General features: G+C 35.4%; 2 protein-coding genes across 3 annotated transcripts in view; one reads left to right on the forward strand and one right to left on the reverse strand.

The window, feature by feature from the left end:
- LOC107705786 (collagen alpha-6(VI) chain-like) overlaps nucleotides 1-12,163 on the reverse strand; it is a 28,361-nt gene extending 16,198 nt beyond the window's left edge. Inside the window, exons 1-7 of the mRNA XM_016509241.1 lie at nucleotides 12,157-12,163; nucleotides 6,968-7,065; nucleotides 5,596-6,186; nucleotides 4,346-4,900; nucleotides 2,706-3,323; nucleotides 1,727-2,284; nucleotides 510-1,067 (exon numbers count right to left, since the gene is read on the reverse strand). Coding sequence (XP_016364727.1) covers nucleotides 510-1,067; nucleotides 1,727-2,284; nucleotides 2,706-3,323; nucleotides 4,346-4,900; nucleotides 5,596-6,186; nucleotides 6,968-7,043 — 2,956 coding nt within the window. The 5' untranslated portion in view covers nucleotides 7,044-7,065; nucleotides 12,157-12,163. The remainder of the gene's footprint in view (nucleotides 1-509; nucleotides 1,068-1,726; nucleotides 2,285-2,705; nucleotides 3,324-4,345; nucleotides 4,901-5,595; nucleotides 6,187-6,967; nucleotides 7,066-12,156) is intronic.
- Nucleotides 12,164-19,341: 7,178 nt separating this feature from the next.
- On the forward strand, nucleotides 19,342-20,089 carry LOC107705902 (BCL-6 corepressor-like protein 1). 2 transcript variants are annotated; one of them, XM_016509426.1, is made up of 2 exons: nucleotides 19,342-19,480; nucleotides 19,629-20,089. In XM_016509426.1, exons 1-2 carry the CDS (start codon nucleotides 19,388-19,390, stop codon nucleotides 20,019-20,021), a joined length of 486 nt encoding a protein of 161 aa, XP_016364912.1. In that variant the 5' UTR covers nucleotides 19,342-19,387; the 3' UTR covers nucleotides 20,022-20,089. The 2 variants fall into 2 exon arrangements, with proteins under 2 accessions (XP_016364912.1, XP_016364919.1); XM_016509433.1 differs by having other exon boundaries at nucleotides 19,673-20,089.
- Nucleotides 20,090-25,762: the final 5,673 nt, after the last annotated feature.

Below are 25,762 nucleotides of genomic sequence, written 5' to 3' on the forward strand. Positions count from 1 at the left end.
AAAACATCAGAGGATTTCGATATAATCCAAGAGGAGACTGGTTTTCCTTTGCTGTAAACGCCACTCTCTCTTGTATGCGCATACAACAGTTAGCAAAAGCTAGAGATTACGATTTATAAAGTTTTAAATATGGATATTTTTCTAACACAAATGCATCGCTTTGCTTCAAGAGGCCTTTATTAACCCCTTTATTAACTCTTCAAGTAAAATTGTGTGCAAAACTGACCTATAGAATTTACTCTAATGTAACGTCTTTACTTTGGAAAAATTCAAATTCAAATTTACCAAGGGTGGCATTTTGCAGAATGCCTTTGCCTGTTGAATTTTTTGGAACTATAAATCAGTACATTGAATTTCAATTCAACTTCCTGCAGAATTCACAATTCAACTCATGAAATGAAAGACAGGACCCTGTATAAACAACATCCAAAACACAAAGCTGATCTTCTCAACAGTGATGTGCTGTAAACGTGGCATACATGAACATTTTAGGAATGTTTATGATTCACCTGTTTCAGGGCTGCAGAGCTTGAATTGGAGGTTTTTGTCAATGGACTGAAGTGCATCAAAATCCCTCTCCACGTACACTTTATCTCGAGTTCCACTGATCTCCCAGAGCTGTGTGGTGTTTACACTGCCCACACCTATTGAGAAGATGGTCACACCCTTGTCTCTGATGGCCTTCGCGGGTACAGCGACAGCATCATGAGCTTCCCCATCTGTGATAACTACAAGGAACTGTGGAACATCAGGCCGACCGCCGTTGGATTTATCAAAATACTTTGAAATGAATGAGAGCGCTTTTCCAGTGTATGTGTTTCCCGTTAGCTGTGTAATGCTGTTGATCGCTTTCGCTACTTCATCTTGGTTGTAGTACCTATTCAGTGGAAACTGCTCCTGTGGATTATCGCTGAACTGGACCACCCCGATGTGCACATTATCTTTTTCAATGACGGTACCATTTACAACTTTGGTAATAAACGTCTTCATTGATGTAAAGTTTAGGCTGTAAATGCTAGAAGAGCCATCAATCAAAAACATGATATCTGCCACTTTGTTCTTGCAGGCTAAAGAAAGTAGAAGAAAAAATCCAGTAAATACATCTAACATATTCAAACTTAGAAATAAAATCTTTACGCTACATTACCATCCAAAAGTTTGTGGAATTTAAAGAATTTTCCAAATGTTTTTGAATGCTTACCAAGTAAAAACAGTAATATTGTAAAATATTATTATAATTTTAAATAACTGTTAACTATTTTAATCGATTTCAAAAATGTAATCCTGTTATGGCAAAGCTGAATTTTCAGAAGCCATTACTTGAGTCTTCAGTTTCACAAGATACTTCAGAAATCACTCTAATATGCTGATTTGGTGCTCAAAAGTTTATTATCATCATTAATAATCTTGGGGAAAATTGCAGTTTAGTGGAAACTATGGTAGTTTTTTTCCCAGATTCTTTGATATATAGAAAGTTCAAAAGAACAGTGTTTATTTGAAAATGAAATATCTTTTGTAATATTATAAATGTTAGTGTCACATCAGTTTACTGTGTCCATGTTGAATAAAAGCATTGATTTCTTTCAAAAAAAAAAAACTTACCTCAAACTTTTGAATGGTAGTGTATCTTTAACAAGCATTTTAATGTTTTCAAGTTTTTCTAAATGTATGTTGTTTTAAACCAGACAAAAACATGGATTTTTTTCAGTATATGTATTAGTCTTACCCTCTTGTGAACAAATATCTGTGATAATTTCGTTCTTGAGGGCATTCAGAGCATCATAGTTGCTCACATAGAACTGCTTAGTTGCGTCAGCCGTCATTCTCAAGAGCTCATCCTGGTTGGCATCCCTTAATCCAATGGCATAGACTGAAACACCTTGAATCCTCAGCTCTGACGCTGGTTCACTCACCTCATCTTGGGATTCCTTATCAGTAATGACAATGAGAATCTCCTGAACCCTAGCCGGACGGGATGCTTTAGCCTGACTAAAGAGACTGGCCACATAAGTTAGTGCTTTGCCTGTCTCTGTGCCTCCATAGGGCTGAATGATGTTCTTCACAGCCCCTTCTAAGGAGACTCTGTTTTTGTGCTCCGTCAGGCTGAACTGTAAAGTTGGATCACGATCGGCTTTCACAACTCCCACACGAACTTGATTGGGTCCAATGTTGAATAGTTGCAGGAAGCCCAGGATAAATTCCTTCACATCTTCAAAGTCGGCACGAGTGCTGCCAGAGTGGTCCAACAGGAAATAAATATCGGCTTCCTCTGTGTTCACACATCCTAAAAGTGAGGATTGAATTACAAGTACTGTACAAGAAACTATAAGCAGAAACCAAAAGCAAAAATAACATACTAAATTAAAGCATAACATATTCAGCACAAGCTCTTTAAATTAAGGGTATTATGATGTTAAAATAAAAATAAAGTCTAAAAAATGTATGGAAAAGAATACAAAGTAATACAATTATTATGAAAAATATTATCATTATGTAATCATTTCTCCTCAACTATTACATAAAGTGGCTGAAAATTTCATTAAAAGTTATGAGGCAAAAAACATCATGCTGAATTTAACTAAATATAACTAATTTATCAATCAATTACTTGAAATAGTAGGCCTATGTACTCCCTCGACAATATAGGAAGTTAATGATGTTTTTGACTCTTTTAACACATTTCCTACATTGTTTGTTGCTTTTACCTTGTTTTAGGATGAATCTATTGTTCTTGTCAAAACCTCTATCGACCACAACCTTACAAAGGCTCTTTCTGAGGCTTTTCTCCAGCGAAGTAAGCATCTGAAAACTATCCACATTGAACACAAACTGCCGTTCAGGGTAAGATCCTATTTTTTGGAGCTCCTCCACACTAGCATTCTTCACCCCGAGGGCATATACAGTGACTCCTGAGCGCCTCAGCTCAGCAGCTGGGGAGGTGACATCATCTTGTGACTTGCCATCAGTGATGACGACAGCTATCTGCTTAACACCGAGAGCTTTCCTGCTGCCCCTCCACTTAGTAAAGAGATTGTCCTTGGCAAACTTCAGGGCCGCACCAGTTGCAGTTCCTCCGCCTCTGTATGGTAGGATTTTAATATAGTTCAGAATATCTCTCTTGTTAACGAAACTGTCCAAGTAGAATTCAGCACTAGGTCTGTCATTGTAAAGAATCATTCCCACCCTCACACTGTCAGAGTTCACCTCGAGGCCACTAATTGTGCGGTGGAGTAAACGTTTCACTAGTTGAAAGTTGCTACTGGTGATACTACCCGATTCGTCCACAATAAACACAATATCCGCCACTTGGGCTGATGTGCAATCTGTTCAAAGACAATAAAAAATATATTAATATAGGTTAACAAGTGGAAAATACTGTGGTAAATTTTAACAGTAACAATTATCACAAAATTACACATTTTATTAAAATTATAGTTGTATATTACGGTGTACACTGCATGTTTTTTTTAAACAAATGTGACCCTGGACCACAAACCCAGTCTTAAGTCGCTGGGGTATATTTTTAGCAATAGCCAAAAAAACATTGTATGGGTCAGAATTATAGATTTTTCTTTTATGCCAAAAATCTTTAGGATATTAAGTAAAGATCATGCTCCATGAAGTTATTTTGTAAATTTCTTATCGTAAATATATCAAAACTTAATTTTTGATTCGGAATATGGATTGCTAAGAACTTCATTTGGACAACTTTTAAAGGTGTTTGATTTTTTTGCACCCTCAGATTCCAGATTTTCAAATAGTTGTATCTCGGCCAAATATTGTCCTATCCTAACTAACCATACATCATATATAATGTCTATATATAATATATATATATAAATGTCAATTTCAAAAAATTTACCCTTATGACTTGTTTTGTGGTTCAGGGTCACAAATAAGGTTTTCAGTTTGTTTTACTGGCTCTTATTCATTTTGCTAAACAAGACAACAATATTAAGCTCTCTGCTGCCCCCTTAAGCTCTGGAGTACAAATGGTGTTTATGAGATGTTACAACAGATTGACTGATATGCAACATATGTTAATGCTTTTGTGAAAAAAATCAGCGTTTGAGGTCAATTATGTTTACTATTTGGTTGAATTGCAAAACTTGGCTTGTCATGATCTCAACATAGCAGCCACCATGAGGGTGGTGAGTGACCCACCTTATGTAGATAAAACAGCTTCTCTGTCACGTATATGACTGTAGTCATCATCTCATTGATTTTAATCAAAAATATTATTCATATCTTGTGTCAAACTTACTTAATGCACCTTAAAGAATATATAATTCATAATGTGCTGTTATGTCGGTATTGTTCGTAGTTCAAATAAAGGCAAACTAACCTCCTGTAACATTGAAAACTTCTGTTTCCTGAATTCGTTTTGTGATATCTGCTGCAACATCAATGATATTCTGATCAACCTGGAAAGTGCGTAGCGTAGGTGACAGGTAGCGTAAATTTGCTTCCAATCTGATATCAATAACAGTCACATCCTCATTCTTCATTGTTCTTATGGCCCTCAGAGTGGAGTCGGAAGAGTTCCCTTTTCTCAGTACCAGCAGATACTGCTTGTAGCCTTTAGCAATTCTGCTGCCAGACGCCGTGTTAAGAAAGTGAGTACGAACATAATCTATGGCCTGTCCTAATTTTCGCTCTCCATTGGGCCTGGGCTCGAACCGATTTATGTACCCTCTGGCTTTTTCCGTTACTTTGTAGTCATTAAACAGGAACTCCTTGACGACGTTCTCTCCAAATTGAGCCAGTGCGATCTTATGAGATCCATCTCCCACATTGAGCTGCACAGCCAGTTGGTTGAGAAGTTCCCTTATCTGCTGTGTTTCTCTCTGGGCCAAACTATCCACCAGGACAAATACATCAGCAAACCTTGGGGCAATGGCTGAAACAGACACAAAATGAATAATTGACAACTATTTTATATATTTGCACATATAAATACATGAATATTCAACATATTACACAGTTATTGCTTACAACTTAACCAGCAGTGATGGTCATTTAAGATAAAAGTTAGTAAGAAGCCATTCACATATAATGATTTTAAAAATACAAGACACAGGGCAGAACTCTTTTCAACTTCAGCAAGAAAAAGCTGCAAAAGACATGAGGCATGAGTGCAACAGTCGTTTTTTGGCATTTTATATGTACTCAGCATGAGCATAGCTCAGCTTAGACTAAAAAAGCAAATATTCATCAAGATTCTTCAACATGCTTGATATAAATTTCATTTCTTTTCTTTTCTTTTCTTTTGTTTCTTTCTTTCTTTCTTTTGTGGGTGTTTGTATTGTCGATATACAATAACAGTTAGTTAGTAACATCACTGATGTACATTACATAATAATAAACAGCACATACAATTATTAAAACTTGAACTAAAAATAAAAGTAAAGCTTCAAAAAAAATTAAAAGCTAATTCAAATATAACTGTATATAAATCGTATTGAATAACACTGTACCAGGTGTAAACAGTTATCTTGCTTGATCACTTGTGATTGGATTGCCAGAGACAGATTCAGAAATCAAGTGTATACTGGTTTGTTGACTTCTGAACATGGTTTTTAAAACTTAATTTACCTTTCCCCTGATCCCTCATCAAGATACACACTGTCTCCTTCATGGTGGTCGTCAGTCCTTGCAGTGCTTGGTAATTGTCAATATTAACCACAAAACGCTCAGGTGGTCTGTTGGCGATAGCCTTTAACTCAGTCATATTCGTTGGACCAACACCAATGGCAAAGATGATAATACCCTTCTGTCGCAGATCTTCAGCAGGTCCTTTTATATCATCGGCTGAGTCTCCATCTGTGATCACCACAACAATCTGAGGCACTTTTACATTGATACGGCTTCCACCCGCACTCGTGAAATAGTTGTCCTTAAGAAAATTCATGGCTTTTCCCATGTATGTGCCTCCTGTTCGGTATGGAAGGTTATCTATTTTCTTAAACAGCTCCGCTTTGTTTGCATAGTCCCCTATCAGGAACTCTTTGCGGGGATCGGTGCTGAACCGAGCAAGGCCAACTTGTACCTTTTTAGTGTCAATATCCAAACCATCCACGAACGTGTGCATGAACGTCTTAACATCCCGGAAGTCTCGAGTACTGATGCTGCTAGAACTATCCACAAGGAATACAATGTCATATGATGGATTTTCATCCAGGCATCCTATCAATGATAGACAACACATGACAATTAAGACATGTATAAGTGTCATAAATGACACAAATATACACTACTGTTCAAAATTTGGCGGTTGGTAGGATTTTTTAATGTTAAGTCTTTTATGTCATCAAGGCTGCATTTATTTGATTAAGAATACACTAAAACAGTAATAATGTGAAATATTATTTCAGTTAAAAAACAACTACTTTCTATTTTAATAGATATTTTTTAAATGTAATTTATTCCTGTGATGGCAAAGCTGAATTTTCAGCTGCAATTACTCCCGTTTTCAGTGTCACATGATCCTTCAGAAATCATTCTCAAAGATGCTGATTTGATGCTCAAAACACATTTTGAAAGAGTTGTGCTGCTTAATAATTTTTTGAGGGAAACATGATTCATTTTTTTTGATGAATAGAAAGAATAGAATTTACTTGTTACAATTTAAATCTGTACTGTCACTTTTAATCAATTAAGTGCATTCTCCTTGCTGAATATATGTTTTCTTTTTATTCAAAATAAAAATCTTACTGACCAAACTTTTGAACGGTAGTATATAAAATCAAAAATCCCAATACAAACTATAAATACAATAAAAAATAAAAAAAAAATAATAATAGACAATTGCTCAAAAACACTAAACACACATAACATTCATCATCAATAGTATCAATAACATTCATTTTCTGTGGGCCATGTTAAAATAAAAATCCATATATTATTTAGGAAATTGTTCATTTTCAGTAAATTAGACATGGCAAGTATTTGTCTGGAAGGTGTTTACCTGTTTGCTGTGCAGTGCTTACAAGGAAACATGATATAATGATTAAACCAGAAAGAAATGTCCGTATCTTCCCCATTGTCTGAGCACGTCCCGAAGACCTTAACAGAAAAAAAAGAAATCATTTTAGCATGATATTTCCAATAAATTTAGTATCACCTGATACTAAACCTAATTTGACCCCTAACTTGAGCAAGACGCTCCTTACACCAGTGGATATCTGGCTTTTATAAAAAGTGAATAAAAAATATATTTAAAAAAAAATTTTCAAGTAAAAAAAATACATCAGAAAGATACAATTATTCCTAAAAATACATATTTTAAACAAATAACTGAAATGAGTCTGTCTGTTTGTCTGCTACCAAATGAACTAAAAACATAGCAATGACCAAATAAATTAGCTACTACAGTGAGGCAAACAAAAGGGTTTCTTTTTTCCTGTTTGAGTTGGAATGACAGCAGAGAGCATGTTTCACACACAGACCAGCTGTGAAATTTAAAGTAAATTGTGGGCCTGTCTAAACCCTCAAGCGCTCATAGCCCAAGACCCCAAGACCCCAAATCTTTCATGTGGTGAGAAGAAAGGAATTCCAATCTGTTCCTGGCATGAAGAACACAACCTCTCAAAGACAGGACCCAACAACCACATAAATGTTAGACTTCCCGTAGTCCCATGTAATGTTTTCAGTTGCTAAGATTTTTTCTTATTTTGAAGAAAAATAAATGCAAAATGTAATGAATGTTTAGACCATTCCTATCCTTTCTGGGAAGCCACACTCTGAATCCAGATGGTAGCAGTGGAACCAAACAAAATTTCATGATTGCAAATAATGATTGTTTGAAAACAGGTTTCAAACATTGTCCCTTGTCTGCCATTAATCAAATAACAAATATTTCTACACTAAAAGGAATAGTTGACCCAAAAATAAAAAATTGCTAAAAATTTAACCTCAGGCCATCTAAGCTGTAGATGAGTTTGTTTCATAATTGGAACAGATCTGGAGAAATTTAGCATTACATCACCAATGGATCCTCTGCAGTGAATGGGTGCCGTCATAATAAGAATTCAAACAGCTGATAAAACATCACAGTAATCTACATGACTCCAGTCCATCAATTAACGTCTTGTAAAGTGACAAGCTGCATGTTTATAATAAACAGATCCATCATTAAGATGTTTTTAATTTCAAACCACTGCTAAAATATGAGTCCTCTATCCATAATATTGCTTTCTCCAGTGAAAAAGTTGCCTAATCTGAATCAGGAGAGAAATATGCACAAATCAAGCACCGTTTACAAGCGAAAACAGTTCAATACAGTTCTAAGCAACAGGGAATGAACTTTTTCACTGGAGGATTGAAGAAGAAACATTCTGACGGCACCCATTCACTGCAGAGGATCCACTGGTGAGCAAGTGATGTAATGCTAAATTTCTCAAAATCTGTGAAGAAAACAAACTCACGTACATCTTGAATGGCCTGAGCTTGAGTAAATTTTCAGCTAATTTTCATTTTTGGGTTAACTGTTCCTTTAACTCATGCCACTGGTTGACAAAACTTAATGGGCTGGGCGGCATAGGAGAGAGAGATAAAGGTCAATATATTTTGTTATTTTTCATTAATCAAATTCAGTCACATTCTTCTTTGCCTTCCACAAGGCAATGGACACATCTGTATCCGCTTGCTTCTCTACATTCATGTTTTTGAGAGATACAAATGTCCTATGAATAGAAAGTTACACATGTGCCCGTCATCCCAAAGTAGGAGCTCAAAGGAAGTCACATCTAATCTGTATTCTGCTCGTTTGCTCTCATGTTTAATAAAATGGTCTTCTATAATAGAATCACACATGAGAGACACATGGAGCCTATATCTGTTTCAGGCACTCTAACAGAACAACTTGCTCTATTACAAAATTATTTCTAACACAACTCTTTCATTATATTAAGGCTTTACCCATTGACAAGCTTTTATGTCTTGTGTTTCACAATGCTATTACTTCCTATAGGCAAACCTAGGCATGCAATATTATATGTACTTTTTACTTTGTTGTTTGTTTCAATTGAAGTTATTTGCATGTGCATCCCAAATAATTTCTTTCAGTAATTCTCCAGCATCGCGCCGCCCCGGTTTATTCATTTATGAGCTGCTCAGTTGAGTTGGACGGTGCAGTTGCTTTAATGTGGTCTGCTGTTCTTGAAACACTTTCAGTATAAAGAATAGAAAAATTGAGAACATTTCCAACAGATTAAGGTTTTAATAAAAGAAAAAAGTTTTTTCAACACAAAGGCAAAAAAAATTGTAATTTTGATTTTTCAGAAATTATTCTAATATGCTGATCTGCTGCTCAAGAAACGTATAATTATCAATGTTTCAAACAGTTTTGCTGCTGAATATTTCTGTGATATCAAGCAGTTGTCTTTTTTTCTGGATTCTTTGATGAATAGAAAATTTTGATAAATTTCGATCAATTTAATATGATGAATAAAAAAAGTATTCATTTCTTTCAGTAAAAAATATTGTTGACTAAACTTTTGAATGGCAGTATATATAAAAATACTATCTGACTGAATTTTTGTTTATTTGACTAATTTATTATTATCACTATTATTATAATCATCATTATTTTACTATTTAATTTAAGTTTCATTAAATCAGCAAAATAAAATCTGTACCTGTTTAGATTCCATTATCATTTTGTCGTAGAACTGCTTAAATTCATTGCAAACTGTGGCAACCAGGATTTTATTCTTCTCCCACATTAAACAACACCCCAGTACAGGATGAAAGAAAATGGGTGGCCCACCCCTGTTCTATGCCATTAAAAATGTCAACAGTTTTGATAAAACAGATTTGGACAGAAAAAAATAATAATATCCAAACTTCCCAAAAGAGTTTTAAACCCTTAAGCCAGAACCAACTGAGTGAAAAACTGTTGTGAGGCCCATATGTTTAAGGGTAACAGGAAAGGTGGATCAAATATTGTGCACATGGAAGTAATTAAACTGTGAAGAGAGAGTTGACTGATTGAGAAAACCAAAACCAGAGGCCATGACATGTCACTGAGGCATATCTTTGCATGCGCGTTTATTTCATAATTGTTTCCTGCCTTATGATTTCAGAGATCAGACCATGTTTGACACAAATATTAATAGGACAACATTTAAATGAATAAAGTAAGTAAATCATCTAATGACCATAACATTCCATGAATCTGAGCAAATGAAAGCCTTTAGACACAGCTAAGTTATGATTATTTATTTCTTAAAAGTAAATGACTGATTACAGCACAATCTTCTAATTCTAATAATTTACTGATTTTAAGTCAGAAATTGATTTTGGAGATAGGTAAAATGCTACTAGCATGCATGACAACAAAGGAGTGTGGAAAATAAACATCGGCACACAAGCGATAAGAGAGAGACAGGAATATCATGCCATTCAGTTATAGTAATATAATATAAATGGTAAGGATGACAGTACAGAGAATATACCAAGAAAAAATCCCAATCTGGACTTTGACTAGAATTGTATTCAACAATGGCAAATGTTCAAGTGCTGACAGACACCATGTGGCAATGCACACCACATCTGATAAGGTAAACATACGCCTTTGATGCTCTCTTCTAATTACTCCCATTTATTTTGCATACTGACCATGTCTATAACACAGCTGCATATGTTGCATATGATGTAAACATCCCATGGTACTATGTTTTTTATATGATCAAGCATGATGACAGCATAGAACATATGGATCTGATCACCTCTAACTCGAGCTCCAGATGTGCAAATTAGTTGGCTTTTAAAATCCCTAAACCCAAGAGCAAATTTTTGGCCTACATACACCAAATTAGCTAACTAACACCTTAGAAACCCTTCTGAACTCCTTAATTAATTAAAAAAAGACCTTCATGACTGTCAGACTTCAAGGCATTGCCAAACCATTCACATTTTGACTAGATACAATTTCCGTTCTGTTAGTTTACCAGACGCTCTAAAACTGTTCTTTCACAACTGCTTTATGTGCAATTTAATCGCTGTAAAAATGAAGAATATAGTTCATATGTGAGGAGCTTAAGTTGTGTGCCTCCGCAGGAACTGTTGCAACAACACTGCATTTCCCCCTCATTTCCAAACCAGACTAGGCCCTTATCTGATTGGCGACACTGTATGCAAGCCTTCAGGGCTGAAGGAAATTCCTGCTAATGAAATGGCATATCTCAGACCAGTGAGACCACTCCAGAACAAGCAACGAATCTATCATATTCATGCAGGCATGGAGAAAAAGATGAGGACGTTTTAAACAAATACTTACAATAGGCATAGCCACCCAAAACTGAACAAATTGTGCCTACTTATTCAGCAGCTTTTTGTAGTATATTCCCAATTCATTTGCTACATTTCTTATTTCAGGAAGCGTTTATTTTAGACAGACGACTACATCTTGTTAGCCCAGTTTGCCCCTACTGGTAGACACTCGTAATGACACCATCTGTTTGTAAGTCGCTTTCTTCAGTGATGACCATAAAAAAGTTGCTGTGTAAACAAAATGCAAATATTTATATTATAGTATATTTTTACCAGTTCTATTTATTTATTTATTTAGTTAGTTAGTTAGTAAATGTAGCCTACTATTTTCCCCTTATCATTACTAGACCTACTTTTCACGTCATAAATCAAGATTTGCACACTTTTAAGAGACCTCAAAAAACAGGCCACTAGTTTAACAAAAATTCTATAGGCTACAATATTATAACGAAATAATTTATTTTGATATATGACTTGCAAAAATACATTAAATAAAAAAATTACATTTAAAATTAAACGTAAATGTAAAATGTAATTTAAAATTCATTTAAAAATAATGTTTGTCAGAAAATGTGCATAATTATTTGCATCTATGTGAAAGGAGACACGTTTAACTGTTAAAAAATATCGTTATCACCACCATGATTATTATAATAAAGTAACCTTGACACATTTTTAAACACAAAATGCAAGAAGAGAGCTTTACTTTGATACAAACCAGTTTCCAAATAGGCTACTTTAAAGCCTCATATTTCTAGCAGTTCTCTCCAAACACTTGCAGAACCACCCATATCTTATTATAATAAAAACACACACAACATTAATTTTCAGCAATAATGAAAGCAATGCCTCTGCATGCAAGAATGAAGCGTGTGCACTTACTTGTACATCTGTCAGAGCGCGAGACAAAAATCCCACCGCACGAGCGTGTCTGTGCATAGACCGTGTGACCACTCCTCACTGAACCCCCGCCCCCGCCGAATATTCATTCTTTTCGTGAATTTTAATGTCTACTAAGTTTCTGAATATAGTTCAATGCATTTGGAAGATTGTATCGAAATAATATTCTTTTTTTAAAAATTGTTAAAAACGGAGTCATCTGTTTGTGTGTGTGTGTGTGTGTGTGTAATATACATGGAGAGAGAGAGAGAGAGAGAGAGAGAGAATCATTATATAACTTATAGGCTATAGATTTTTTTTTAATTGGCCCATTAAAGACTCTATAGACCCCATGAAATCAAAATGGCCATTTTTTGGCTTGTAATCCATGTGTGTCAGCAAATCATTGTGAAGGACTTGTTTTAAAGCCCTTCAGTATATCCAACATTGTGCTGTTTGCTCAGATCCAGCTGCATTTACAGATTTCTGTGCAATGAAAGACAACAAGAGTGTTTAGAAGACTGCTAGGAATATTTAAGATCATTGTTAGCATAATGCTCTTGACCAGTGCATGTTACTTGTTTAGCACATTATAAAAAAGATGTGCAGAATTAATATATTATCTGCTGACACAATAATGAATGGATGAACTTTTCACCAAGGACCACATTTTTGTTAAATGACAAAACAGTCTTTGCCTCTCACACTCCCCAACTTTAGCCATATATCTTAGGAACAATCCCAGACAACCACACATGGGCCTTCACCTCAAGCTGTGCTGGCTTTAGTCAACTCCCAAACCCAGCCCTGGAAGTTATCTTGAAGCAATGTAGAATCAAACACTGGTGACTATCAAAAAAGTGCATGGATCCCCCAAGAAAGATGTCAAAAAGACCTGACTGATTTTAAATTGTAATTTTGGCCACACATGGATTTTACATGGCATGACCAAAGTACTACATACATGTCTGCACTTTACTATCCCTTGTGTTAAAGTAGCGATAACTCAGAACATGTGCTCTTTCTGTAAGGTGAGAAGACATCTCATACACATAGTCCACATACCATTACAGCTTGCTGTTTCAGGCAGCCCATTTACTTTTTTTTTAATTAAAGGAATAGTTCACCCAAAAATAAAAAATTGACACCCTCAGGCCATCCAAGATGTGGATGAGTTTGTTTCTTCATTAGAACAATTTATCATCACACCATTTGCTCACCAATGGATCCTCTGCCGTGAATGGGTGCCGTCAGAATGAGAGTTCAAACAGCTGATAAAAACATCACAATGATCCAGAAGTAATCCACACGACTCAATCAATCAATCAATTAACATCTTGTGAAGGAAAAAGCTTAGTGTTTGTAATAAACTAATCCATGAAGACATTTTTACCTCATCTAAATAAAGAGAGAAATATGCACAGATCAACCACCTTTTACAAGCATAAAAAAAGAAAGAAAATAATAATAATCCAAAACAGTTCTAAACAAAAATGTTGGTGTATTGTGATGTGAGAGGACATCAGAGGATGGACTTTTTCACTATAGGAAGCATTATTATAGAATACCGAATCATATTTTGGCCAGAAGTGAACGTTTAAAGGGGTCATATGATGCGATTTCATTTTTTCCTTTCTCTTTAGAGTGTTACAAGCTCTTGGTGCATAAAGAAGATCTCTTAATGATGGATTTGTTTATTACAAACGCACATAATGTTAATTGATGGACTGGAGTCGTATCAATTACTTGTGGGTTGTTGTGATGTTTTTATCTACTGTTTAGACTGATTCTGGTTTTCTCTGTTTTCTCTGATTCATGTTTTCTCTGGGATTCTTGGATTTTTACCTTCTTCTACAACTTAAGCTGTAGTTTTATATGGGAGCATGCTTTATAGACTGTAACAAATGCAGCTATGATGATTGCTAAATTTATTCACCGTGGACATTCTTGGTGAAAGAAAACTCAAATGTTGACTGAATTGTCAGCATCAGGTTTAGTTTCTGTGAATTATCCCAATAGATGTGTCAGACAAAGCTAAACAGAAGGGAACATTATGCAGAATTGGCCAGACAAGCAGGCTCTTCAGATTTGTTTTGGCTAATGCCTTTGGGATATTGTTTGTGGTTTAGTTATGGGTTTATGGTTCATATCATTACAAAACCATTATGAAGTCAAGTGTTTATGCAAATGTATGATTTAAAAACATCTTACTCCTGCTTTAAAAAACAAGAGTATCTAACATTATTATTTATCTTTGAAAGTGCAAGCCATTTCCCATTTTTTTTCTTTTGATACTGTATATACCTCAAAGTATTTAATTTCTAGGTGACTGTGAAAAGAATTGTTGTTCCAGGATCACAAAAAGAGCTGAGAGGGGGATGTGTCTTATATAACTCCATTCAGAGAGTTCCAATTACATCTGTGCAGCTGAGCAGATGTTTCTTCGTGATTGGGAAAGGGAAATTCTAAGCAAGTTTATAGTTCCTCAGAAATTATTTGAAACTAGCAGGGTCCCTGTTTGATTTCCATTATTTCAAATCTGGAAAGAAAAAACAATGTAGTGAGTAGAACATGCCATAACACTAACTGTACCAATGCCACTGGCTCAGTGCATAGTCAAAATAAATACTACACTAAAATCTTCAAAGCATTTTAAATTGTAAATTTGCATGCATTTGTAATCATGAACATATGCAACATGCATGTTCCTTGCTCTCAATGACATTATGTTTTATTAACAAAGTTTGGGAGGAGCATGTTCAGATAATCCACTTAAATAGCATGATAAATATTTATACATGTATGTTCTCTGGGTTTGGGCTACATTCCGAACTTGGAGCCCTCCCCTCAGACAGCACGGCAAATATGCTTACTGCTATATGCTCAATCTGATTAAGTGAATACTTATTTAAATATCAAGAACAACAAGCAAGAGCTCACTGATTTATGAAACTGACAGAGTTTGTTATAGACCACCAGTAGAATATTTTAGGAAGTTAAATCAGTTAGATAAAGTCATAAAATTATAAAACATCAAAAGTATAAATTGGGAAAAATTTCCTTTTTTTCCTCTGAGGCGGAAACAGGTTTAGGATAAAGGTGTGCAAAAATTCTTGTTATTCACTAAATGTACTAGTGATTTAAAATAGATCAGGCTTAATGCCTCTCCTCCAGATTTACGTTCTCTCCTGCATGCCATTTTTGGTCTTACATTTTTACTCTGGTACTAATCGAAATGAAATGTATTGTGATATAAAAGAAAACCTTGATTTAGGTTTCCTTTTTTCTTTTCCTAGCTGATTTTCCCCCCACAGAAACTAACACATTTCTTTCACTGTGGTTACTGCTAAATGTCAATATGGTCAAAACTGATGTGTTCATGTCTGTAGTGTGTGTCGCATATGTGCATGTGTACTAACCTCTCTCGTAAATGTGGCATTGGTCATATGTAAGTCATATAGTTGATGTTAAAAAGATTTGTTTACGTCAAGCTGTTTGCATATTTCTCTGGGTGTGCAACCGGCTCTCCTTTAACCACAACATAAATTCACTGCACTAAAAAAATGTTTTAAATTTTTTTTAGATAAACAACACCCAGTCCACCAGCTAATCATTGCCATATGAATGCTTATTTACATAAACCCAAACTTGATAGTAAAATGAAGAATATTAGAGTGTTGCAAGGACCTCTCTAATTAGTCTGTGATTCGTTTAAGTCTAGTTAAGGATCTGGGTTCAGTTCTCTTCAGTGTTGCAAGACTTACATGGAATCCAAAGTTGAGCAGTTATTAATCAACTCTTGAAATGTCTGTCAGTGTCAACCAATCACAATCTGACAATGTTGTAGCATAATACAGCAATAGGGCACATGAGGCCATGCTTTCCAGTGAAAGCACAGGCACTCTATGTGGCGTTCTAGGGTTTACCGTGGTGAACATCAATAAACAACACGCGTTATCGACACAGGTACTGTCAGCAATTTTTTTTCATCTAACAATATGCTGAAAATCATTCTACTCACCAAAAGATAACACTAACATATAGTGAACAATAAAATAAAAAGAGGCTTTGTTTAGCCAATCAGGAAGTGTTTCTGTCAGTCAAACGTTTTATTTAAATCTATGGAAATGCAAATCCCATAAAAATAGTGAAAAATCGCTTTATTACCACTTAGCAGATTTGGACTCATTTAGGATTTCCTTTTCAACTCACTGGATATTTTATACCTTTATAGTGTTTTTTGTACTAAAAACTAAACAAATTAAAGATGTTAGTGATTTTTAAATGAGTTGTTTTTGTAGAGTGAAAACAATAAATGTTATTTAAAAAAAAAATTGGTTAATCACATATAGGGATGTAATGATTACCGGTTTGACGATAAATCATGATAAAATTCCCCACGGTTAGTATTACCGTTTCATCTTTTAATTAGCATTAAAACCGTATTAGATTACCGCGATTTGAACAACTCGCGATAAATAAATACTGTCCAGCATAAAGCACAGTTTTAAGTAACAGTCTCACGTGCGCACAGCACACAGAGTAGTTTGGTTTTGAGTGAAAATAAGGCGGAAAAGCTGGGAGGTTTTAAAAGAATTATACAAATGAATATATGAATTAACTAATTATTGTACCTCTGAAGGTTCTAACTGTCTTCAGAAACGATTCGATGGCATTTGTTTTCATCTTTGCTCCATGTAATACCTAAAGGAAGTGTTCTTAATCGCAATACTGCTTTGTCCACGGAGGTTACTTGTTGATTTTTAAATATAAAACTTGGTGAAGAGATTTATGTGTCAGTAATTTTTGAACATCTCCAGCACATTTTAACAATACCGTGATGATACAGATAACCGTGATAATTTTGGTCACTATAATCGTGATAAGAAATTTTCATACCGTTACATCCCTAATCACATTAGTCAATCAACAGACAAATCATGTTATATTTTTTAGTAAGAACTTTAGGTAGCCTTTACCTTGACACATATTTTAATGTCATAACATAAAAGTGCCATCATATTGACTAGTCCACAATCTTCTGAATTCTTTTGAAACTTCTAAAAATTCAGTGGTTGGAGATTAAGATATTGAATTTACATCAATGAACAAACGTTCATCAGCAAGCACTTTCGGTTTTAATCTGCACACCTCTCTGCCATTAAAACACAGACAAGGAGCAGCATGGGGATCATGCTTGCAAAAAAGAAAAAAAAATTGGCTTTGTGATGATGGGATTTGAGAAACTCGTGGAGATGGATTTTGTCTGCCTTGTAATCCAAAGATGAAACTGCTGGTCTCTGTGTTGTGTTTTGTGGTTACTGTTTTGTTCTCAAGCACTCATGTTTTATATTCAAAGCCCAAAATGCAACACTAAGTGTCTGTTCATCATGCAGCAATTATTTGGATCATGCTGCTGTTCTTTGATGGACAATACTTTGTCTGTGCAAAAACTGATTATTCACACTGATATAACTTGGTTTCAACCTTTAATCAGACATGACAACATCACTGAAAAAACAAGTGACATTTTTAAGCTTTCAAATATTTCTCACACTGTAAAAAAAGTGTTTGTGCTGCCTTAAAATTTAACGTTTATTTAACTTGAAATGTTAAGTTGTACTAATGACAACTTGGATATTCGAGTTGACTAAACTTAAAAATATCAGTGTTTTGTATTTATTTTGTGCTACAACTAGTAAAAAGGAATAGATGTTTGGTTCACGTGCTGCTTGAACTGAGGAGTAGCAATCTGTCGCCACACATTAAAGAGCCACAAAATGGTATTTAAGGTTTGAATTTCATAAAAATGAAATCTGCGACTTTTTCCAAAAGTGACCTGCTCTGTCTTGTCTGTTGGTGTGTTGTGTCCTCTTATTTCCGCGATGCATTTATCACTGCATGAGAAAATTATTGACGTGTGAGAACGTCTCATCAGAATTCAGAATAATTTGGTTTGCAATATACATTCCATTGAGAAGATATTCAGACATTTTTCTCACAGTTTCTCACTGACAATAAATAAATTAAATAAATTAAATACTGTCTGGCAGGATTGTTTTATTTAAGATGTCAACATGGAAGTTTATTATCTCTCTAAACATTGTTCTCTGATTTATAGTTTTATTTTGTTGCTTTTGTGGCATGAAGAAACCCTCTGGACAAACTAAGAAACCAACAGTGGACAGTTCTCACATACAGTATGCATCTATTTTAAGATCAGTACGTTTACACACAGATTAGGCATTTGATGCAATTGTTGTTGTTAGTTTATTTGTGTAGGACAGTACAAAAATAATTTTTACTGAACATAAAAACAGGATAAACCAAAATATTATGAGTAAAAATACAGCCCTGGTTTCCTTCAAGCCAGATCTTACCCATCACTGCAAAAAGACTTTATATTATGTATTACTTTATGGCTGTAGCGGTTGTAAAATAGACATTGTGTCTGACAGCGGATTTCCTAGTCTCATAAAAGGGAATTGTAGCTCTCACTCAGAGATGAAAACATGTGAGGCAGACGATCCTAAAAATGTTTCTGATTTAGCAGTAGTGTCGGTGGTAGTAACTTCAGTTATTGGCATCAAAAATAATGATGTCTTCGACAAACATGTTTAATATAATGCTTTACCAGCTCCCTGCCATACAGCTAATAAACACTCAAATCAAATGACTTATGGCTTCTAGAGAAGAGTTTCTCTATATGGCATGAGGCCTTGCAAGACTGTAAAGGCCAAAATGAAGAAGATGTCATAATAATTAAATTTATGAAATGAATGCACTGCACATTGCTCGTTTATCTTACAGTAGTGTTTTTTATTTTTCTCTCCTCCCTTTTGTCCACCCCTTGTCAGCGTAGCGTTGTTGTTCACTGTTATTCATGGTCTGTCTTTCTTTTTCAGTCACTGCTTGCTGAGTGTCAAGTGTTTGTTTATGTTTAGTTCCTGTCTGCCCTTATTTGGTTCAGTTCCTGTTCTCATTTAGTTAATCATCATTCATTAGTTTCCACCTGTTGCATTAATCATCTTATTAATCCATCGTTTGGTTTTGTATAAATAGCCCTGCCTTTCCTCAGTTTCTTTGTCCTGTCTCTGTCATGTAAAGAGGTTGTTTTCTCCTGGTTCCCAGTGGTCCCAAGTGGCTTTATTAAAACTCTGTTTATTTGATATCTGCCTCCTCCAAGCTCCTTTCCACTGACAAACCGTGACAGAAGACAGGACCTACCAAGAAGATGAACTGGGCTGAAAACTTACTTTCCTCCATCCGGCAAGATGGTCGTCCTCTGGCGCGATATGTGGAAGAGTTTGTGGAATTCTCCCATCTGGTGAGTTGGAGTGATCGTATGCTCCATGTTTGTTTCCAGATGGGACTGGATGAGGGAGTTATTTGTTTCCTGTCTCCTGATCGTAGTTTGTCCTTTGAGTCCATTAATTTAATTCTCTGGCTTAATGGTTCTGATTATATTGTGGAAGTTAAGAGAAATACGAACAGGCCTCATCCTGTCTTATCTCATAAGCGATTTGAGCACTCCAACTCATCCCAAGCCTGCTACCAAAACCTCCACATCCCTGAACATTGGGATCATCTTCTTCGCTCCAGAGGCCACTCCCGTTCCAGAATCCGCTCCAGTCTTCAGACCAGTAAAAGTGTCGGCGCCAGTGCATGTCCCTGAACTTCTGAATATGGCGCTCCCTCCAGAGTTCTTGGCCCCTATCCTCTCGCCAGTGTCGGCTCCAGCCCCTGAGCCTCCTTCGTCTCCGCTGGTCCCGTCCAGCCCTCATTCGTCTCCTGAGCCCCCTGTGATCGGTCACGTGTTTGTTTCTGTCTGCCCTTATTTGGTTCAGTTCCTGTTCTCATTTAGTTAATCATCATTCATTAGTTTCCACCTGTTGCATTAATCCTCTTATTAATCCATCGTTTGATTTTGTATAAATAGCCCTGCCTTTCCTCAGTTTCTTTTGTCCTGTCTCCGTCATGTAAAGCGTTTTTTTTTTTTTTTTTTTCCCCAAGTGGATTAAGTTTATTTGATATCTGCCTCCTTCAAGCTCCTTTACTCTGGCAACCTGACACTGAGCAATTCCTGGAAATTTAGTCTTTAACTCCCTTATCAGCTTGCAAATTTCCTAACCCTGACAAAGTCTGAAAGTTTTTCTCTTGAACAAGTATCTCTTGTTTGTTCTTTTTGCTTTAGCCCATAATATATAGATTATCTTCAAGCCAGCTTAATGACTTCATACTCCAAATGTGTCTGATTGGATAATGTTAATCACTCAAAGTCTGGCACTGAGCAGTTCTCCCCTTTGCAGACTCCGTCTGCTGCAAAAAGTTACTTGGCAGTTGAAGGATAACCGTCTTTTCTAGCATCCTTGGCCTAGAATGTGATGTTAACACAGAAAATATTACAGCAGCAACTAACTATTTCATAGTTCCTTGGCATAAGATACTACAAATGACTTTCTTCTTTAAACCTGGTCCTGTTTAAACCCAGTAAACTTTTGTCATGGCCCAGCTGAGGGAATGCTTCCTGGATCACAGACATTATATTAACTGGCTGCTGTTGCCATTGCAATTTGTATTGTATTTGAAGATTTCCAGAATTTGGAAGTTTTATAGAGTAATTGAAGTTAATATCTAATATGGATGTAATGTTTGGATTTAGATCGGCCTGTAGGACATAAAGTGTAGGCTACAAGTGAGGCCAGGAATAGATGAATAATAAACAGTAATTTAATTTTGATGGATTAAAATAGCTTCGTCCCTAAATCAAAAATAAGATGGAAGGCAACTGTGATTCATTTAGATACTAAATATTTTTTATATATATTATATTTCATTTCTGAAGCTTGCTTGAATTGGTTGTAGATTACTAGCTCCGGATTGTTTTTGGTTCAAGGCCAAGGTTTCACACAGTCCTAAAATGATTTATCATGCAAAAGTTAATTTATTACGATTATTTCAATGTCCACCAGACTTGCCTTTAGTTTGAATGTTTAGTTTTGAAATGTTTGTGGGGGGTTTTGTGTTTTTTGATGTCATTCTTTTGGCTGCCACAAGTTCACTGCACGAAACAAATTGTGGGCAATATTTATTCTGGTCACAAATGAATTTGTATGTAATGTAGGCAATAGCTTTTCTTTTAACTTGTTTTTTTTGAGGATGAAGGAATGACATGCAATATGCTGGTTGCATTGCATAATTTAGCTTCCCAAAAGGAGAGATTAATTTGTGCCAAAATATTATCAACAGTGTGTTCTCCTCCCTTTTAAAATATTTAAGTCTATTTATTTTGCTGTCCTGCCCAATTCAGTTCATGTTTATTTGTATAGCACTTTTCACAATGCATATCATTTCAAAGCAGCTTTACGGAAAATGCATGTTTCAATGATACAATGTAAGGACCTAATGATGCAAAACAAATAATGCATTAAATCAAGAAATTACCTTTAATCTTTTTGAGACCCACTGAGCAGCCACAGTTGACTGAGTCAAGGAAAAAACAGTGAGGAAACTTTGAAGGGAATCAGACTCGCATAGGGCCCATCCCCCAGCTGCAAAATGATCTCATAACACTAACATTTCATAAGATATGACTGTAATATTAGGCTTCAAGATGGGTTATTTGAAAGCTTATGCTAAGAAATGTTATTTTAATGTAGATTTGATCTCAGTTCAGAGTTTAGGAGCTAAATATGAAAAAGCTCTACCTCATGTTTTTTTTTTTTACTTCGATATTCAGTGTACTAGATATTCAATAGTCCAGAGTAGTATCTGTTATATGGTTCGTAGCATTTTATTAAAATCTAGCATTGTTTTGCAGACTTACATGTGCTGTCTGAGCAGCACTGTTCTAGATCATTAGACATGATGTAATGTTTTTTTTTTTAAGGCCTGTCTGAAACCAATTAGGGGGCACCTTTACAAAATGTGCCTGTGAAGTCGCTGATTGACTGGGAAGCACAGCTGGACTTTTAGTCCTACATTTTATCACATTTTGGTACCAAACTACCAAATCCCACAACTTCTTTTAAATTACTTGCAAAACACTTTTTACACCATCCGTTTCAAAACTTAAACACTCAGAGAGCACCAGCTGGCAAGGAAAAAAACTGAAATGAATGTCTCTTTAGCCAGATGAATCTTGTTTCAGTTGCTTCAGGTTATATGCCATCTTTCTTGGGCTCTTGGGACACAACTGAGATTGCCCTGTATAATAACATCCCTCCATAGCCAAAAGAACAGTGAGAGATGAATGTTAACTGTGGCCAGCAACTTACTGTGATTCTTTGGAATTTTGCTCATGCACCATCTGGTTTTAAAACCACCAAGCAAGATTAGCTTTCATGAAGTAATGCCAAAGGGATAGTTCCTTTTTTTTCTGTGGAATACAAAAGAAGATATTTTGGTAACCGTCTTTTGGTTACTTGCTAACCAAACAGTTGGACTTCCATGGACAAAAACACTTCTATGTTCCACAGAAGAAAGGAAGTCATGTTATTATCACTGCATGTTATTATCTTTAAGATAATATTTCACTGGTATTTTGGCACAAAACACTTGGCTGAAATCATTGTTAGAACTTCTCTGTGATGTCAAGATGATAACACACATCAGTGATGCTCTATTCCAGATGTTCCAATTTCCTCACATGGATAAAAGTGAGTTGTGATATTTTGAGCTGCAGAACAAGGCTGAAAATGAGCTCTAAACATTTGTAGGTTATGTTTTCTCAAAGCTGAAAAGAAATTGATGTAGCAAAATGAAACACTGAAATAGGGTTAGTGTTTGATGCACTTGAGAGGAAATTTTCCATGTAACAACTTAAAGGCTGCACCTAATTCTAGTAAGAGATTAAGCTCTTTTGATCATAAGATTACTCGGTTAACATCCACTGCGGAAATGAGTTTCCTTTGTTTACTTAAAGGATAAACACTGAAAAAGGAAACTTCCCTTTATTTACATTTCCAGTTTATAGTGATTAGATTAAAGACTTTAGTGTTTTCTGTCTGCAGTTCTAATAAAGTAGAAATCCATCATTGAGAGATTTAATAAAAAAGATTAGGAATAATCTCGAAACCTCCCTTTCTAAAAATACTCTCAAATCTTGAAACTCAGCTTAGACATTTAACCTTATTCAAAGTTATGTTAAAATCGATACTGCTTTAACCCTCTGGTGTTTTGGTCATTTTGGACCGGGGAAAATTTTTTTTAGAATATTTAACAATCGCTACTTCATCGGAATGGTATGAAACTCAGTGACTTTTGTGGCAGTTGCTATGTGACCACAAAAAAAAATGTATGGACTTTATTCGAAAAAGCGAAATGGTCTGTTGTTCGCGGTCAAAAATGACCATCACAATGAATGGGAAATATGCAAAAATACGAAAATACATAGAATTTTTTTGTGTGTACAATCTATAAATCATTCACGATGCAGAAAAAGAGTGCACTGCAATGGAGTGACACTCTAAAATATCATGAGTGCAAAATAGACACACTCCACCCACCCCTCCCCCTATAGGCACACATACTATATGAACTAGTGTGACTGTAACACAAAGCATGTTTTTGCAAATGCGTGAAATAAAAATAATTCATCCAAACATGCAGTCAAAACACAGACACCAAGGAAGGGGTTACACACTAAAACATCAAGAGTACAAAACAGACGCACACACACAACACACTATTATACACACAAATGAACTGGTGTGGCTGTAACAATATGGCAAAATTGAGCCAGAAGACTCAAATAAGAGGTTGAAACCAGATTGATTAATCTCTGATAAAACATTCCTGTTCACTTTTGTTGCATTTTTGTTGAATTTTGATGTTGTGTAACAAAATGTCATTCTCTGTGTTCGAGTTTGACTGTAGTAAAATTAGACATTTGACATTAAGACTGTAGACATTTCAAACCAAACTTTCAAACAAATAAAAATCTAAACCTTTACAAAAAGTTGTCTTTGAGAATGTCTAAATATATATCCAAATCCACAACTTAATAAAATAAGTCTTTAAGCCTTTTATATAGAGCTATATAGGAATCTAGTGGCTAAACCATGAAATTGTAGATGTTTTCTTTTTTTTACTCCCACCAGATGGCACTAATCTGACTTCAAAAATTGGATTTTAAAGGCAATGGGCCTCATTTACGAAACGAACCTATGACAGAAAATTGGGCGTACGGTCGTTTCAACGCAAAACTTGGAATTGATCAATATGGACGTGAGCGGTGGCTACGATCAAATCTCACGTCTGGGGCCTGATGTATAAACGTTGCAAACGCACAAAATGGGCATGGAAATGTGCGTACGCAATTTTCCACGTACATATTGAGATTTATAAAAAATAAACTTGGCGTAAATATGTGCGGGTACGGGTCTTGAACAAGTGCATACGCACTCTTTTACTGGCGTAATAACGAAGCCTAATGATTTCAGACTCTCTTTTCCTTTCAATATACACATTTAGATTAAATATTCTGCTCATTAATGGAGTTAAGCATTGACATTACATAAAGTCATTATTCAAAAGTTAAACAAAAACGTATGAATTTAGATATTTAGACATATTTGTACTGGATGCGCTGGTTTTTTTTATCACTTTTCTTGTTGCATGCTGTTTTAATGGCAGCGAGGAGTGCTAGGCACACAGTAATGTTTCTTTAAACTGCAGATCTCATGTTAAGAGAACATTTTTTTTTAGCAAGAACATCAAAAATGCGCACTTACTTCGATATTGTGGCAGACATGCTGGATTCGGTGGTCGAACGGTTCACTGGCAAGTTTAAATAGGTCAGAATATATTAGCCTACTGCACAACCAAGGCTGCACGGAGGTGTTTATTTCGCGAACATTCAGAACATTATGAAAATAGCATTGTGATTGAAGGATAGAATCTGAAGCAAACGATAAGATTTGCACGTTTCTTTTTTATGATATTTTGTCAGTGACGCCGCGTCAGACAATTATGTACACTTATTTACAGGCCACGACTTTCTGATTCAACTATAGCCTATTTAAATATCCTAAAACATTTAATTTGTTTAAAACAATTATATACTGCTTTGGCCAGTGGAAAGAAAGAGATCCACTCTATTCTAAAAAGATTCTCTGAGAAGTATTTTATACAATTTTGTTTTTACATTCATTTTGATATATTTATTCGAAAACAAGACAAGGACAGTGAATGATTTTTTAGCAATGTATTGTACCGTACAAATTGCATTTTAGTCCGCATGTCATATTTTCCTAATGTCTTGTTCCTTTGACGGTGTTAAACATGGTGTCACGTGGATGGGAATATGCATGGAAATGATATGCAAATTAGGTTATGCATAGTAAAACTAGGCATTGTAAGCTCCATATATGGTGATTTTGGGGAGGCATGTACACACAATCTTCCGCTGACAGGGATATATAAAAGGATTTTTGCACAGGTTCTGGCGTACGCATGGTTTTATAAATCTGTTTGTACAGGGCTTTAGCTTTATATGCGTGATTAGCAGCATAAACAAGACCATGAAGATTCAATCGTAGCATCATGCACCTGCAGCGCTTCTGTGAAAGGAGAAAAACAGAAATTAAGTCTATAAAAGGAATAAAAT

This window comes from Sinocyclocheilus rhinocerous, unplaced genomic scaffold, assembly GCF_001515625.1.
Source record: "Sinocyclocheilus rhinocerous isolate Xijiao unplaced genomic scaffold, SAMN03320098_v1.1 scaffold222, whole genome shotgun sequence".
Lineage (NCBI taxonomy): Eukaryota > Metazoa > Chordata > Actinopteri > Cypriniformes > Cyprinidae > Sinocyclocheilus > Sinocyclocheilus rhinocerous.